Genomic DNA, 18363 nt, shown 5'->3' with positions numbered 1-18363 from the left:
AGATTTTGATTTTATTCAGTTTAACTACCTCCTTAAAGTAAGTTGTCTCTTCAGTTATAGCTGCTTGTTCTTTAATGTTGCTTGTCTCCATATCTACTATACCAGCAAAACTGGTGTTTTTTTCCAACTGTGTGAGAAGCAGCAGCCCCAGTTCAGCCATGGCCCCAAGTCACTGATTCCTCTCCATTGTGCCTAGAGGCTACTGGGAGTTACCTTGATAGCTTTTCCAACTAAACAAATTCACTTCAGTATCTAGTTTCTGCTTTTATAACATTCCAATTTGAGGAAGAAAATTCTACAGAAACACGGTTTGACTGAGAAATGAAACCACAATATTGTGAGCTCCAAAAGCATCTTGTTAATTTTATCTGAAGAGAACACAGAGTAGACTCTGAAAATCAAGCCAAGCAAGACAATCTGATTTATTACCGTCTTATTTCTTTGTATCAGTTCTTAAGCAGCCACTGCCTTAATCTAGTAATTTTAGACAAAAAACCCCTCCTTTAGCCAACATCATCTGATATTGAGGTTTTTTGCAGGATAATACCATGGTCACCTACTCTCCATAGAGGGAAAATATACCAAGAGGTATATTGGGCTACAGTTGAAGAGCTTCATAGTGACATAAGTGTATAGGCCTGAGGCCTCTGAGGTTTGTGAAACTGAATCCTGAGTCATGGGAACTTTCTATTCGTAAATATTAAGTGGAGCCTCTATGGCATACAAATGACCAGGATAGGTCAGCAATATCTGAGGGCTGAGCTGTGGAACTGGGACAGTGGTCTCTACAAAGGACAGGTATCCAGAACCCAAGAAGGTGATGCTTTGTCTTCCACTGCCTGAGGAGTGCACTAAGGCTGAAAGGCAGTGGTGAAGGAGGAAAAGATAAAGCTGCCTCATGAGAACATGGCCATAGGCCTGAGGTGCTGTTAAAAAGCAGGGCTCTGACCAGAGCAGTGGGGATAAATAGACAAACAGGATTTGCATGAACAGTCTAACCAGTCTCAGCTGCTGGTGAATTACCTCTTTAAACAGGGTAAACACTGTCTGTAATAACAAGAGCAATATTTTAAAGCCTTTACCTTATAGGATCTGTAACTATTGAAACCTCAGTCAAACAGAAAAGCAAATGCAAGGAAAGAAATTATCGGAATGATGAAAACCAGCAATGGACTAATGAACATATTAACATTTAGACAAAAAGGGAGAAAGCTAATTTGATGACATGCAGAAAGTGGATTGTTCCTTGACAATTTCTAAAAGTTTATCTATTAATTAATGAATAAGTCCTATTTCACCTTGAAAATGAAGAACTACCAAATGAAATTAAAAAAAAAAAAGTGTATTTGAAAAACCTGAATGATTTTCATCTTCCCACTCTGCTCCAAAACAAGAAGTGCATGTTGACTTTCATTAGCCTTCAGATAAACTATCTTCAGCAGACGACACTCATTTTTGCTGTGCTGGGCCAAAGGCAAGGCTTTAACTTCCTGCCCACTTTCAAACTCCCAAATTTTCACTGTTCCTACACACAGGTGAGAAAGATATACAAAAGGGAATGAACTTTCACCAATAACCTGTGCTTCAAAGTCAGAAACTTGAACTGGATCAAACTGGGATAGGAGAAGAAAAAAGAAAACCCAATTGAAGGTTCAGAGCTAGGTCACTGGTCTTTCAAAAGCTGTAGCAGTGTGTGTGCCAATACCCTTAGGGACACAAAGCTTACTAGAAAACATCTTTACCTGTAGCCCCACCATTTTTCCATCTTTTTTCCATGATCTGTTTTATGCTGCAGCCCAGGATAATGGGCTATCTTACTTCTGTTTCTGGGCTGACATCATCAGAGAGCAAGCGGATTGTGGGGCTGTCAGGCAGAAGACTTCAGGTTCCAAGCTACAGGAAGGACCAGAGGGACCTGGTTGCTGGACTTGTCCCACAGAGCTGGGGAGAAGGAGCTACAGCATTATCTTAAGTGAAGCTGTTATTATATATGACTTCACTTTTTTAAGACCTGATAGCATTTGTCTTCTGTTGAGTTCTTAGGATCCATAAAAGGTACAATCTCTGCTCCCAAGTATAAATAAAAAACAATAGCCAGTACACTGTGTGGAAAGCCATATCCTCTTTATGTGAGGCAGCTTTTATATATTTTATATATTTTAATACTTCAGGTGTGTACTCTTGAACATTTGAATGTATGAAAAATTATTCAGTCATGTTAACAGATTACAGAATTATTAAAATTTGCTGCAGAATTCAGTGTAGCTTGTGTATTGAAGAGGTCTTGTCACATTACCTAAAACTAATGCACTCTAAATAACACACATGAAAAAAATCAGGAAACATGTAGAGATATATATATTCTGGTGTTTAATGCCTGCAGACACTATTGCAGTGATGCAATTCCTCTCCCCTCTCCTTGCTGGGCCACTCAGTGCTTGGTGCAATTCCAGCCCCCGCCTTGGGCCACGTACTGCAAAGGCAGTAAACCAGAGTGTTAAGGCGACCCTTTGACAAGCCTGGCTCCTGCTTTCCCTATCGCTTGGGAACAGTTTTAACAGTCCATCGCCTCCTGACAGCCTGGTACACCTGTACCTGGGATGTGTTTGAGGGAGAACAATAACAGAATTGCACAGCCATCAAGTTCTTGTGCAACTGGTGGAAGACATCAAAATACATCGTCATTTGAGCTGGGCCAGAGTGAAAAAGTACCTGAGAAAAGTCAATTGTCTTGGACCCTATAAATAGCGATCCCAATTGAGACCCTCTGAGCTCTCCTGGACTGCAGTGGGCCTGTGACCAGCATCTCCTCTGAGCTGGGACACCTCTCAGGCATCAAAACCTTGAGGTATCATCCACTGATAGAGCCAACGGGAGGCCAGGGCAAAGTCAATTTCCTCAAGTCTCAATTATCACTGGTTGAGAAATGTCGATGCATTGTATTTACTCTAAACTTGAGAAAAGGGAAATTTTAACTTCGGGCTAGCTTCTCTCTCATCCACCTGTCTACCTGTACACAGTTATTTTCATGAGTGTGGGTACATACGTATTTCACTGAATCCAAATACTGACTATGTGTTTGTACATCCTGTGTTTATGAAATATGTCTATATACATTTATTTAGCATACTTTATAGTAAGATAGTGTGAATCTTGTAATCTTCAAATCTGTAATTAAGTTGCTATTTTAATAATGTATTTTATTGAATTATTTTGTAAATCTGTAAATTGGTTAATAATTAAGTGCTGCTAGTCATTAATAAATCTTGATTTGCTGCTAAATCATTACCATGTTAATATTTTCATCCACTACAACTATAATATTCAGCTTAGACACTATGAAGTTGAAAACCTACTGTTCTCCATCTGCAGCCAGTTAGTTACAGATCTAGGTCCTCAGTCCTATGAGGAAACATCTTTTCAGACCTAGAGCTTTGAAGATAGTCTTCCAGAGAGCAATAGGCTAGCAAAGCACCAGAGCCCAAACATCACCTTTCTATGGATCACCTATCAAATAAAAGCCAACCAAGACATCCCCCTGCCCTTTTCCACAGACTGACAGCTGTGCATTCCCTTCTGTGCATACTTCCTCCCACCCTGGAAGAAAGCCAAAATTCATTCTTCTGTCACTGAGACAGTCAAGGCAAAGAGTTCTGTCTGCTCATGTAATATATAATTTAAAATAAATGTAATAAAAATGTATAATTATTTAATTGGTTTACCATCACATGCCCCAGTAGCAAGATAAAAACCATTTCTTTCAATGGCAGCACAGGTCACTTCTGTATTCAGCCCATGTGCATCTTCAATCTGATATATTTGATATCCTGTTTCTAGGTCCCAGACCTGAAAAAATAAGATGGTAATTATTTGTACTACATCCTCTAAAACTCATCACACAGTGTGTTCTAGTGTAATTGGAGAAAGACAAATACTTCCAAGAGCAAATTTTCAGATCCTGTGAAACAGCTTCTCTGTTACAATAACACCCTGCCATGCTCTTTTACAGAAATACTAGTGTAATTTCCCTGAAAATGTCCCTCTCCCCAGAAAAGTCATTCTGGCAAGGGAATTTAGTAGCTGTGAGAAAGACTCTTGTTAATTCAGAGACACTTGTTAAACAGAATGAGTTTTTTACAGCACAAAGGCAAAGAAATCTAATGAGAAAGAGTTCTTTGAGCTATAATTTCTGTGCTGAATATTAAAATGAGGCTTTCCATAAACATTTGGTCCAAAACTATAGGAACAACCATATCTGATCATTATCTAATCCTTTTGGGAATTTAAGCAATGCCTTCTAATGAAGTACCAGTACAAAGTTGGGTCGCTATAGTGTGGTAAGTCAGATTCAACCGGATTTATGAACTAGCCACTCATGTCATACGCGCTATCTAGATCTGATTTTCTGCAGCACCCAGTGCCTCAAACTATCATGTAGGTGTAATGATGTTGTAGCCATCATGGTCTAAGGAAGTCAGGGTTTACAGTGAGAAATAACATCTTTACTGAATGCGTAACGAACAAAGCTTTACACAGACAAGCCTTTCTCCACAGGAATGGCATGCATCACCAGCTGGCCCAGTAAGAGATGCTACCTCTCCCTGCAAAACTTGCCCTATAAACCCATCAACAGTTGACGAAAACTGCACGTCCTTGGTACCTCTGATGATCACTGTCACACTGTTAATTACACCAGTAGTGACTCAATTTATTCATCTGTGGCTTTTCTGAAACATGCATCGCAACTATTTTTTAGTGGTTCAAAAGCATATGGTAAAGTTAATAGGCAAGTTTAATCTTTCCATTAATGTTTCAACACAAACAGAGCTGTGACACAAAGTGATAAAAGTTATCTCCACCACGTTATTTTTCTTGTTAACTGGCTATTATATTCAACATTTCTCCCTCACTGTGTGTCCTGAAATCCTTAAGGCTCAGAACAGTGTGTTCTAGGAAACTGAATGAGAAAAGTATCTACAGAAAGTCAGCAAATTGGCTCCAGAACTGCTAGCCAAATAGAAGCAGATAAGACAAAAGATTAAGAAGGAAAACAGGAGAATAAAAAAGCCGGTTTTTATAGTTTAGGCACACTGTATGTGCCAATGAGACTTTCTAATTATAGTGAAGGAATATTTTATCTGAAAGCAGCATCACTTTTTATAAAGTGGGTTTTTTAATGCTTCATACCAATCCATAGAATGTCTAAAATACACATTTATATTCTACTAATCTGACTGAGACTCAAGCACTTCCTAAGCTTTAAAGAGAAGCTTATCAGATATGTCTTCTGAATTGAAAAATATTGTGTAATTATGCTTGCATGAATTGTTGATTGGACATACAGTTTGACATCATAGCAGTCAAAGTTTTTCTTTCTATTACTAAATAGCCAATGGACTTTCACTACTATTGCTATACTTGCAAAAACCCATTGCAAAAAGAGGTGAAGTGTATGTGTTCAGCCAAAGGAAATAACATTACAACTAAATCCAGTACCTCGATCAATCTTCCTGGTGCTTGCAGTGCAATTATGTCAGTGCAGGTCAGGGAAGTAGCTATCTACCCAGATAGTTTATTCATCATGGCTACCACTTCCCTGGGGAATGTGAGCACAAAAATAGCCACAAAACCAACACTGTGAATAATAAACACTAATAACTTATCTAATTGACCAGTAAATTATTTGTAATAAAAAAAAAAAAACAACAACCTGAGACTTTTCTCTTTCACTTTAAATGGTGACAACTTTCACTCACCTTCAGTATTGATTCAGAGCAGATAGTGAGAATTTGGTGAAAAACCTTGTTGTAAACAAGAGCATTGATGCTTTTCTCATGTGTCTGTGGCACCTGTCTCGTATCTTGTATCATATGAGTTAGGGGATAAATATCAATGACAACTGAACCTGCACAGGGTCAGAGGAGTGAGAATATATATATTTTGTGTATAGTACCAGTTACATTTTCTGGATATAAAAGGATTTTATGTAAACCATAGGGTCCATTTGCGTTCTTCTAAAGAGGATAAGGAATATTGTTTGTTTCCTGAGAATACCTGTTCTCTAAACCAGAAAACATTCACACATGCACTCATGCCACACAATGGCTAAGTATCTACCTGCCTTAGACAACCACCTGCCCACCTTTGATGTGACTGATACTCTGTGTCCAAATCATTAGGAGCCACAAATCCCCCAGTCCCAGAATGGGTTGGCATGGAATGGAATGAACCCAAATAAGTAAAACTGTAATTGGCAGATATATTGCTAAAATAAATTCTGGTATCTACTTTCTTAGAGATAAATCAATTCTATCTGCAGGCAATGCTGGTGTCTTTCTAGTACCTTCCTTTATACAGCACTGTAGGTCTGAATGGTGTTTTCCAGACACCTTCTAGTGCTCTCAGATCAGAAGTGTTGCAAAGACAGAGAAGCAGATGGGGATGAGCAGACAAAAGAAAGGACAAGTTTTTTACAAGATAGGCTCACAAGTCAGACTACACATGCAGTCTCCTAGTGCAGTTCCAGTGTTACCGTGGTTCTACCAGCAGAGGAGCAGCAGTCAGCAGGGAGTATGTAGCAAAGGACAAAATTGCCTAATACCTGGCTTTAGTCCAGGCACAGCGGCCAGCAGCTTGGAAAAACACACAGAAGGAATGCTATGGCAATACTCAAATGAAGCATGAAGGTGAGCTGTGATTTATGGATGTTAGTGAACTAATAACTGAAAATCTCCTCTGTAAAGCCAGGAATATAGCAATGAGAATTAATTTGCCCACATACAGCCTCAGTCTCTTGCCCTCTTCAGGGCCAAGGAGACATTCACTTAACCTTTTAATGGAATCATTACAGAGTACAGGACCAGATTTTTACAGATATTTAGACACTGCTCCAATCATTGTTTATAAGGGCAAAGTTACCTCATTGTCAAGGATTTATCCATGTAAAATCTCTACATTAGCAAGCCTTGAAAATCTCACTAACTTAAATTTGAACTGAAGGTCATATCTGTATCCTTTAGTGATTAAATATCTTTAAAAGCTAGACTGATTAATACTCTGGGCATTTTTAAAATAAGACCTAGAAGCTGAGTGCTTACCAAATGCCTAAGTACACACAACAATCTGTGGACTCTAGTCCAATGAATTTATCAAGGCTTCTAAAACAAGTTTATTGGCACAAAGATTCAGCAGAAACTATCAGGTCACTGAAAACAAAATGTTTCACATTCATTTTCTCAGATTTTATAAGCTTTGTAAGCTTTGTGCCTTATTCCTAACCCAAGGACAGAAAAAGCTCTCTCCAAAGACAATGACCTTATCTGCCTGGTATGTCTCAGGTCTCTATAGCCCCAGAACAGGTTCAAAGGTTTTTCTTTTTCAGTGACTACGTCTCTGGGACAGACAAACCCCTGCTGGTTTCCAGAGTCTCTGCCTTAGATACAGAAGGCTAACATCCTTAGTGACATATGCTAAGCTCTGGTACCTCAGAGGTTCCAGGCTCCGTGATACACAGTAAGGAAACAGAGCCCAGAAACCTCAGGATGAGTTCCCACAATATTTTATACCTGATCAATCAGAGAGTATGTCTGTTGACACCACAGATTGTGGGGCTCTCTGTAGCTACTGAGTTAAATAAGGAGTTTGAATACACTTGTGAGGGCTCCACAGAGACTATTCTCTGCTGCACTCTCCATGTGGGAGGAGGATGCTAGAGGAATAGTTAGAGGAAGATCAGCAGTTTAACAGTTTTCAAGAAATGATAAGGCTACAGAAAAATATCTGTAGTTTAGCTTTTCTAAGGAAAGCTCACCTTGCCTTCAGAGAAGCCTTTCTCATTTCCTCTGGGTCTTGCTGTTAATTCTGATGCTGCATATTTTCATGCATATTTCTATATTGAAATTTTTCCCTGGTGCAACTTGAGGCCATTACCTCTTGCCTTATCTCTTGTTACTTAAAGAGACTCATCCCCATCTCTCTGCACCCTCCTTTCAGGTAGCTGTAGAGGGCGATGAGGTCTCCCCTCAGCCTCCTCTTCTCCAGACTAAACACCCCCAGTTCCCTCAGCCGCTCCCCGTACGACCTGTGCTCCAGACCCTGCACCAGCTGCGTTGCCCTTCTCTGGACACGCTCGAGTCATTCAATGTCCTTTTTGTAGTGAGGGGCCCAAAACTGAACACAGGAATCGAGGGGCGGCCTCACCAGTGCCGAGTACAGGGGTAAGATCCCTTCCCTGTCCCTGCTGGCCACGCTATTGCTGACACAAGCCAGGATGCCATTGGCCTTCTTGGCCCCCTGTGCACACTGCTGGCTCCTGTTCAGCCGGTTGTCAATCACACCCCCAGGTCCCTCTCTGACTGGCAGCTCTCCAGCCATTCCTGCCTAAACTTCATGTAATCATAAAGGAAATCACATTCTAGGAGAAGGAGCATGTTATCACACATCAACTGCAGTAACATACCGGTGATAAGCGTGCCATGATCATTGTCAAATACCATGGCAAAGTTCTCCATTTCTCCAGGACTCCCTTGATTATCATGGAAGACCTGCAGCAGTGAAAGGGTCTGTATATCCCACACTCTAAAAATCTGGAGGGAGAGAGACAGGAGAAAATCTATTACTTTATCATGATTGGATTTTCAACTACTTTTTGTTTCTGTGAGAGTAATACTATAGCTTCCAATGAAAATCACATTGTTAAGTGTGGTACATTCCAAAATAAGCAAGATAAATATCAAACTCATTTTTATCTCTTTTACCAAGGATAACAGATCAGAAAGGCTGAGTTCTGCAGTCTTGACCTGAGAAGTCCACAGCAGAACCAGATCTCCTGAGAACTGGTTCGAATTCATAATGACAGGATGACTCCACTGCATCATACTTTTCAGTCACATATAGATAAATGCTAATAGTTTAAAAGCTTGTATTTGAACTGGACTGTCAAATGGTGTGGAACAGTACAAAGATAAAGTTCAGAGTGTTCCACATAAAGGAATTCCTGAAATCTTTGATTAACAGCAGATGTTGGAGCAAATCAGGATCAGGATACACTGCAGAAGGATCATTTTTATGCTTGTGCTCTCCATAAGCAAATGCTATCAATCACAGTCAGGGTACTATCCTGTAAGAAGCACTAGATAGATGTTATTTGTTCTTACTATCACTTTCAATGAAAAACACAGCACTTGCTTTAAACTCCAGAATTACTCATCAATAATTATGTTAGCAGCACTTATCCTGCCTAATTAAAAGCTGTGTTGAACTTACTGCTATCGCATGCACACTGCTCTTAATCCTGCAAGAAATCATTATTTAATTTCTCAGGTTCCATGGTTTTTATTGTGGTTTATTTCCCTGCAAGATAATCTTACTACGCTCTCAAAAATTATTCTGTCATCACATCTGCCTGCAATTCTTATTCAGCTGCGAAAACAGTGCTGAGTTTTATATAGACATTTGTGCAAGTTATTTGTATTCTTTCAATTGCGTTATTAAAAGGTGTGGCTGCGTTTTTACTTGGGATTTTAACACAGACACATGTTGGTACATGCTTCCATCAATACTGGGATTGTTGTGGGCATTCTCAAAAGTCGTTGAGTCTTTGGATGAAATGTTCCATATAATGTAAGTCCATAAAACACATCAGGACAAACCCATGAAATATTCAACTGGATTTGATAACTGAGCTGTGTCTCAGACAGAAATTTCTCATGAATAAATCTGCTTCCTGTGCTATAGTCCCTGGAGGTCTTCCTCTCTCAGCTGTTCCTTATTCTTAACTTTGTCACTCAGTTGAGATTTCAGGGCTTTTCTTAGGTGATCTTGATGAACTTCATCAAATTCTAATTTCATAGTCTTGGCCAGGGAGCATGAAGCAGCCAGCCTGCCTTGACAAGAGCTAGGCTGCTGTTTCTATAAAAAAAGCAATAATTCTGGGAGATCCGATGAAGGAAAAAAGCATCCTAGGAAAAATCCTAGGGAAATCTGCTGTCATTTCTTGGATTCATCCCAGGATTGTGATAAACATTATAGTAAAGGTAGGTCCAAGTCCAAATGTAAAATTCATTTTACACTTATAAACACAGAAAGTAAGTGGTTTGCTAAGTGACACACGGCAAATAATAGTCTGAAACATAATCCAAGTTTTGATTATTTCAGCTTTCCTCACCACAGACTATTCCCTTCTTCATTTTGAAATCTACTTATTTTACTGTTGAACAGAATGTGTGCCCATTATAATTCATAGACAGTATGTCATATCCTTAAAAATGTTTTTGATAATCAGGCAGACTTCACTTGTGCATATGTTCATGGTATGAAAAGCTGATTGCAATTGCCAGGAATTATTTCTTCCAAAGAGACACACTACACAACTGAGAATGAGTATTTGTTACTCTGGATGTTATAAAATGTTGAAGTATCTCTTTTTTTCACTTAAAAGAGGATCTTGGCATAAAAAACCCACTGTTGCCAAGAAAGCCCTCAAAACCAAATAGAAGTCTGTTCACTGTATGCAGAATAAAAATAAGGGTGACAGTAATAGGAAGAAATTAGTCAGGGAGATACACAGATTTTGAAATTTTTGGCATTTCCATCAGTAACCAGATTTTAAAGGAGTTACAATGGATCCAGCAAAATTCTGAAAAGGAAGGGAAGAAAAGAAACAGACACATCAATCAGTGTTTAAACAGATCACCTTTGGCACCAGAGAGAAGTTCATACATGAGTGTTTCAGAATTTTAAGTAGAAGAAAATTTCTCCTGACTATTTTGTTTGTTTTCAGGAAAACTCAAAAGGAAAAGGTTCTAAAAATCTTCCTACTGAGATTAAATTTTCTCTGAGACAGTACTAAGGCAGAATAACCATGTCCATCATATTCCTCTGATAGACTTCTGATTATTTTTTCAGGAATTTACTTAGAAATGTAAATTCTAAAGCATACAAAAAGAGAAATAGGCAGTGAGAAGGCTTGAAAAAGGAAATCTGGTTGAATAGAAAAAATGATGAAACTGTTGATCCATCTGACAGTAGACCAGCAAAAATAGAAAGAAGAATTGGTGATGAAAATTGAGAAAGTTAGGGCAATGGTGTAGGTAGATCCCCAAGCTCAGTTCTGGCACAGTCACAATTAGAGCATGTAAAAACAGCTGAAGATTAATCGGAAATAGGTATCTATGGAGATACTCTAGTCAGGTGAAAAGAATAAGTCACTGAGCAGATATAATGACCTTTCCGCAAACTTCACCCAGATCTGTTACAAAGTTAATGGAATTATACAAAAAGTCCCCAAAGACAGACAATTCTAATAAACTCATAGACTATTCAAGTTAAACTGGTCAACAATTGAAACAATTCTGATATTTTATCAATGAATAAGATGATTTTACAGCACAAGTGAATATAAGAGCCTCTTGCACTATTTCTTGCTGCTTGTTCAACTCTTGATGCCAGTAGCACATTAAGAAAATGATTTCACTTAAAGTGACAGCTAAAACCTGGACACATCACAGCATTCATAAATCTCTTCCCTTCCTCCCAGCCTTCTTCCTTTCCCAGCCCACGGGCAGGGATTGGGAGATTACATAAATCACTGTTCCACATGAGTAACTCCCACACAAGGCATCACCAGCATGGCCTCAAGATATGTCACTGCTGTTCATCTGCATCAGCACACACGACTGCATGAATTCATGCATGAAGAGTGGCAACAAACGACATGCTTATTTAGAAATTAGGAGGTGACTAGGGGGAGTTGCCTTAGGAATGTTTTGTTAATAGTAACTTTACTCTTCTATTTATTGAAGAACTTATTTATTGTAGAACTTCCCACAGCAGCCTGACAAATGCCAGGAATCCCTGAAGCCCTCTGAAAACTTGTTCTTTATGGCAAAATGCTTCTAGACTGTGTCTTCTGCAATCACAGAATACGGACTTTATACAAGCAAACAAAACATAATAGGGAGGAGGAGTGCGGAGATAAGGAGCTTCAAGTGCTTTTGGAAAGAACTTCTTTCCTTCTTCACACTGTTTCCACCATTCAGGAAAAGCTGTGATATGCTTACAGTATCTCTACAACACATATCTACAACACTGGCCTACATTAATGAAAAACCAGTTGGTTCAGTTTGGGTGCTAGCAAAATTGGCCTTGACCTACAGATATACCTTTTTTAAGTCAGCAGAGCAGGGATTCCTGCCTGTGTTCCCACATTGTGGCCAGCTTCTTTCACACAGTTGGTAACAGGCACAGAGTGGCCTTCGAAAAATGCATGCTGACTCTCTTTCCTGTCTCAGTTGTAACAGCTTCAGCAAACTACTCAGTTATCCTCTCCAGTACCGCAGTCTGGATCAATACCCTCTGTTCTGAGGTGCTCTTCTTGTGCCTTTCATTTTTCAACCCAATGGCAAAGACACATACTTACAGATGGAATTTCCACAGACACTAAACCAAATTGGGAACCAAATCCCTCCCAAATTCAGTGGGAGTTCTTGCCAAAGCCTTCTGAGATCCCTTAAAAAATTAAATGTGTATATTTACATGCATAAACACTTGTCTCTCAAGCAGCACCTTCCTTCAAGCCCTAAAACTCAGAACACAGAAAAAAGCTTGAACTATCTTTTCCATCTGGTTTAAAGCCTATTTTTTATGAGCATGTAGAAACAGTAGCACCCCTCTCTTCTATTTTTCTTAGTATGTACACAGAGACAGACAAAGAGCAAAAGATCCATTTTACCAAGTAAAATGGGAACAGCAGAGGGAAACAGAAGATGGGAAATAGGGCGAGACAAAATTGGTAAATAAATATTTCACATGCTCTCAGTACAATAAAGTTCAGGCTCAGGAACAGTTATCTCCTGCTGGGTTGTTATGAGGAGGCCACGGTGGAAACATGCTTTGAGTTTGGAAGAAGTGAATCCTCTTCTGCCCCTTTTCGTCTGTAATTAACTGAGATGAAAAGGACTAAGGAAGTCCAGGATTTGGTGACACCACCTACCCCTCCCCCCAGTCAAAAGATAATCCCTCAAATTACTGCTAGTTAAGAATAAGAAACTGACCTTAAAACACCGCTCTAACAAAAATAGCTCAGCAACACTCAAGAGAAAACAGTAACTTCCACTTAGTGCCACCAAACTCTTGCATCCTGGCAATAATTTTTGTAAGTTAAGGAAAATTTGTTTTTTTAAAAAGACAACTTTCCTTAGTTTTACAGAATGATGCTGCTGCAAGTCTTTAAAACAATTTAAGAAAAAAACATTTGTGCAGGAAAATCCAAAATCCAACCACTCTTGGAGCACAAAGTAGTTTCACTAGCTGCAGCATTTGCTGTAGGCACAGACAGAAAGAGTAAGCAAAAATTAAAGCTGATTTTCTGTTGAAGTGTTTAGTTTATCTGCCTCCATTTTCTACACTGTTCAACTGTTTCAGGGGTGAAGGCTCCATGGTCTAAGTGAAAAAATTTACAGATTCATACAGAGCATTTGAGCCCTCAAAGACAAAAATCACCAGGCATGAAGCAGAGGTCAAACTGCAGTTCTGCTTGCAGTGTTTAAATAGAGTAAGTCATCTGCAGAGAGTGGTGGTGTGTCTCTTGTGATCCCTGAAGGTCAACCTGCAAAGTACTACAACTCCCTGTAGTTATTAGAAGACTTAGGAACAAACTGATGTCAATGAGATTACTTGTGAGGCTAAGGCAAGGAGGATTTAGCTCTAAGCATATTAATGCAATGTGGTGCAGCAGATGGTACTACTGCCTTATTGAGACAGTAATTTGGCAAAGTTCAAAATTATGAACATTTCAAGTCACTTCCTCAGACAGTATCATTAACCTGGTAATATATAAGGTTACTTTCCTTTTCCCAAACATGGAGGAATGCTGGAAAGAAATCAAACTGAGTTATATGAAATAATGAGCCTAATTGTATAGTAATGATCCTGCAGGATATTTACTGCATGCTATGTTTGAGTGTGTAAAGGCTCTCTATATCTGTCTCTGTACTGTGTGCTGTGTGTGCTGACAATAGACCTATCTGACCCCTAATGCAAAGATAAAATAATCCTCAATACTTCAGGAGAACAGTTTCACGGGACATTTAGATGGTATGTGGGTCAGAAACAGGAAGATAGAGGTGTAGGAGAGAGGTGACTGCCCATGAACACCTCGATCAGAAGAGCTCAAAAACCATTCAGGTTCCTCCTGTCAATCTTCAGCTAATCTTAGAATGATGCTCTCACCTTAGACACAGTGTTCGAAAAAATCTTCAGGTATATAACACTTCATTTACATTTTGAAGATCTCCTTTTTCTTCATTCCTCCATACTAGAATAATCAACCAGGAAACTACAGGTCTGAAAATTTATTTTTAATGTAGCTTAAACCCTAGATCTCAGTTTTCTGGCAGAAGAACTGTAGAAATCAACACAGGCTGAATATAGGTCCCACTCTGTTTCCATCTGCAGCAAACTGATATTATTTAATACTTTAACCATCAAATACTTGCCCAAAAACAGAACACCTGATGGATAATTTCCTTCATGTATGCTAAGAATACATGAGGACAATTCATTCATGAAGGCAATTTGTGCATTCTCAGGTATACTGAAAAACAAAACATCATTTTGCAAAGATACAACCATAGCTAGGACAGATATTTTCATAAAGTAGTCCAGCTGCATGCTGGTTGTAAGCATGCATGTATATTATATACCATATAAGAACTAAAGAAGGAAAATATAGGTAGGAGATAAAAACGTATGTTTAAAATTAGTTCTAATTCCTTTTACTTTTTCACAGAATTGCAGAACGGTTGAGATTGGAAGGGACCTCTGGAGGTCATCTTGTCTAACCCCCACTGTTCAAGTGGGGCCACCTAGAGCAGGTTGCCCAGGACCATGTCCAGATGACTTCAGAATATCTCCAAGGATGGAGACTCTACAACCTCTATAGGCAACCTCTGCCAGTGCTTGCTCTCCCTCACAGTGAAAGAAATGTTTCCTGATGTTCAGACAGAACATCGTGATTTCAGTTTTCAGTGCCTTTGGTCCTGTCACTGGGCACCACTGAAAAGATCCTGGCACCATCTTCATTACAGCCTCCCTCTTGATATTTATATACATTGATGAGATCTCCCTTGAGTCGTCTCTTCTGTGGGCTAATTTTGCAGACTACCCAAGAGACAAATTAATTTGAATAATGGAAAATAGGACAGGAAATAACAGAAAATTGGGTAAGTTACATGAAAAGTCTGAAGAAAAATACTCAATGTCCTTGAAGGATTATGCAATATAAGAGGAGAATAATATTCTTATTATCTGGGAGGAGAAAATAAACTAAAGAGAATAAAAGTACAGCAGCAAGGGAAGGATTAACTTTGACTTTCAAAGCAGTGTATGAAAAATGTGTCTGATATAGATGTGGCCACATAACTTCTGTGAAGGATGACTGGAGCAGATTTCCCAAATGTGTCTTTTTCAAATTATATAGATTAAATTTAGTATTGTTGATATACAGCACATTCCAGTAACAGCCGTGATTAGCAACGGTTTGACATAAATTAAAGATTGTGCTTCCAGCTCAGCTGCTCTCATTTTTTGGGAAGACAAATGACTGTATTATAAAAATATCCTTAAAACAATGTAATGTGCTTTCAAAATAGGTTAGATAAACATCCACACTAACCTACACAGGCATTGATACAATCACCTGCACAGTTCCAGACAGGCAGATTACATTTATGACTGCTCACTGAGATATCGCACAGCCAGTTTGCCATTAGGCAGATCTGGAGAGACAAGACTGGAGGCTGATAATATTAAGGTTTGAGTAAATGTGCAAAAGTCAGAAAATACAAAAATTAATAACATATCTTACTTCCCTTAATCCTTCCTGAAATACTGCAAATCTGCTCTTGGGTTCTGTAAAACTAACATATATATAACAGACAATTTAGTATAGGCAAATTTCAGGAAGGAAGTGTTTATGTGCTTACATCAAGTTGGCTGCATCATATTTTGAAGAAATTATGAACGGAATAGAAATCTGACATTCCCCAGAATGGAGATGTGAGAAATCACCATTTATTTCACTACTCTCCTGCCACATGCAAATGTGGATATTACTCTTTTGGTGTTAGCTGCCAAAAATAAAATTACTTTTAAAGAGAAAAAGGCCAAAGAACATTCCCTTCACTGACTTAAAACAAAGGTTTTGTGTTGCTTACAAATTATACTCTACAGGCTGGGAATATACTCTTTATCCCTACTGATCATCAAACAAAACAGACTGTTTTTACGAATTGAAGCCTGTAGGCTTAAATCTTGCTCACCTGACTCACTTAAGTGGTATAATTCAACTAAACCCATCACTGGAGGTGTTCTAGTAAAATCAGTGGAACAACTGGTGTAGCAAATTTTGGCTTACTGGCTTCCATTGATGACTCAAGTAGGCAAGATGTGGAGTTGCCTCCACTGTTCTAGTTGTGAATCCCCACTAAACACTGAGAGAGAGCAGTTGATCTCACGGCTTCACAGCCTTTCAGTACAAGGGCTATGCAGCCTGGTCTGGTCTCTGCCACTGGCCTTAATCCTTTTGTTTCCACAGAAAGTTATGAGTGTAACATCATCTTTAAGGTAATGACCTGCTTCCTGCCACATCTCCAGGTTTAATAACCCTATCCCTATGAGTGTTGTTTTGTCTTGCTTTTTTTCTCAGTACTTCTTGAATGCTTTCAAAGAGTTCTGTAATATGAAAAAAAATGAAGTAATAAATGCTTCAGACTGCAGGACAAGAATAAGAATGGGCAAACTGACTATAGAGAGGAAGGGGCAATGAAGGGCTGAGTGACATGGAGGAGAGGAAAAAAATAAACACAGCAGAGATTTCCTACGCAGCATTTTTCTAATCTAGGGTGGAGTGCCATGTCAATTTTCAATTATTTCTCTACCCCACAGATTGCTCTCATATTACTATACACTCTGTAGAACTAATTCTTCAGCTGATTGGGCCAATTTAAAAACAAACAAACAAACAAACAAAACCAAAACCAAAACCAAAACCTAGCAATTTCTATTAAATTACCAGTACTGGTATTTGTAGAAAAATGCTGTAATGCCAGTGTAGTAGTAACCAGGCAGATCAAGTACCTTTACACAGGAGAGTTTTGCCTTGACTGGCTTGAAACATTCAATTCATATCATGGTTCATTGTCTACCTAGTGTATCGTGAAGCATCCGAGGATGCTTCTTAGTTGTAATTCCAAGTCCAAAGATAGCACTTTTTAAAGGACTTAGATATTCTACCAGCATTTCTCTTCAATAAAAAAAATATTGCTTCAGTGCTTGAACAAACATATTATTTTACTTTTTAGTCCCTCAGACCTAAGAGAAAAGGTGTAAAATAGTTGTAACAGTGGGAAATACATCACTCATTCCTCTTTTTATAACTCACAGATGATATGTATCAGTGAAATTACAGCCACAAATCCAGTGAATAGGCTGTTGCAGCAGTTTTGAAAAAAAACTTTCCTGAAAACTGTGTTGGTGGCTCCTGCAGAATAACTCTAAGCAAAGAGTTATATACATTTGTATTTACAGTTAAATACATACACTTTCACGACAATAACCTAATCTGTGACTGAAACATGCTGACACTTTAGCAAAGAGTCCATGTATTATGTGAAAACCAGAGTCTGTATTTTGGTGCAATGACACAAAGGACAAGTTAATACCTTCAGACAAGTTTTACAGTACTTCCTTTTTGAAATATTTTCAGCCAAAACATAAGTCAAGACACACACTGTAAGTGTGGCTGTGATTAATGTGGTTCTTGTTGGTCTATGTCTATGTAGTTCAATACAGAGAGTAGTTTGTGTTTGTGGAAAATCTCAACACAAGATTTGTAACATGTTTCTATGACTGGGAACAAATAGATCACATCAATATTTCAGATCTCCTAGTAAATTCATTTAACTGAACAGCTGAAAAAAAGAGACATGACTGTGGACTACAACTGCAAATATACTATGCACACCATTACCTTTAAGGTCTTCACAACCTGGAAGACTGGGGACAAATTTATTTCCAGGAGTATTATATTCTGAAGGATGTCCAATGGCACAGAATTATAACAATCCCTGACTGTGCCCTCCCCTCTTCCTCTGCGTATGACTAAAGGACATACAGAAATTATTTACAAATCTATGGCACTGCCTAATTTGTAGATATTCTTATGTTATAAAATCAAGAAAGTAAGTTTAACTTTTGTGATAAGAGAATTCGAGATATACATATTTTTTTATTAGATACCTGACAGCATTTTATGAATAATTTGTTCCATAAAAAAAAATTCCTTATATTTATTATTGGACCAAA

General features: G+C 38.6%; 1 protein-coding gene across 8 annotated transcripts in view; it reads right to left on the bottom strand.

Annotated features, from left to right (window-relative positions):
* The window catches only part of WDR64 (WD repeat domain 64), a 91656-nt gene that overhangs the window by 31675 nt on the left and 41618 nt on the right, over positions 1 to 18363 (bottom strand). For all 8 annotated transcript variants that reach the window (XM_026844863.1, XM_026844864.1, XM_026844858.1 and 5 more), the window contains exons 11-14: positions 8459 to 8585; positions 5757 to 5905; positions 3723 to 3846; positions 1356 to 1525 (exon numbers count right to left, since the gene is read on the bottom strand). In XM_026844863.1, the coding sequence (XP_026700664.1) occupies positions 1356 to 1525; positions 3723 to 3846; positions 5757 to 5905; positions 8459 to 8585 (570 nt within the window). The remainder of the gene's footprint in view (positions 1 to 1355; positions 1526 to 3722; positions 3847 to 5756; positions 5906 to 8458; positions 8586 to 18363) is intronic.

This window comes from Athene cunicularia (assembly GCF_003259725.1).
Source record: "Athene cunicularia isolate RWA chromosome 3 unlocalized genomic scaffold, athCun1 chr3_part1, whole genome shotgun sequence".
Lineage (NCBI taxonomy): Eukaryota > Metazoa > Chordata > Aves > Strigiformes > Strigidae > Athene > Athene cunicularia.
The sequence above is the reverse complement of the archived record's forward strand: the minus strand, read 5'-3'. Positions and strand labels throughout refer to the sequence as shown.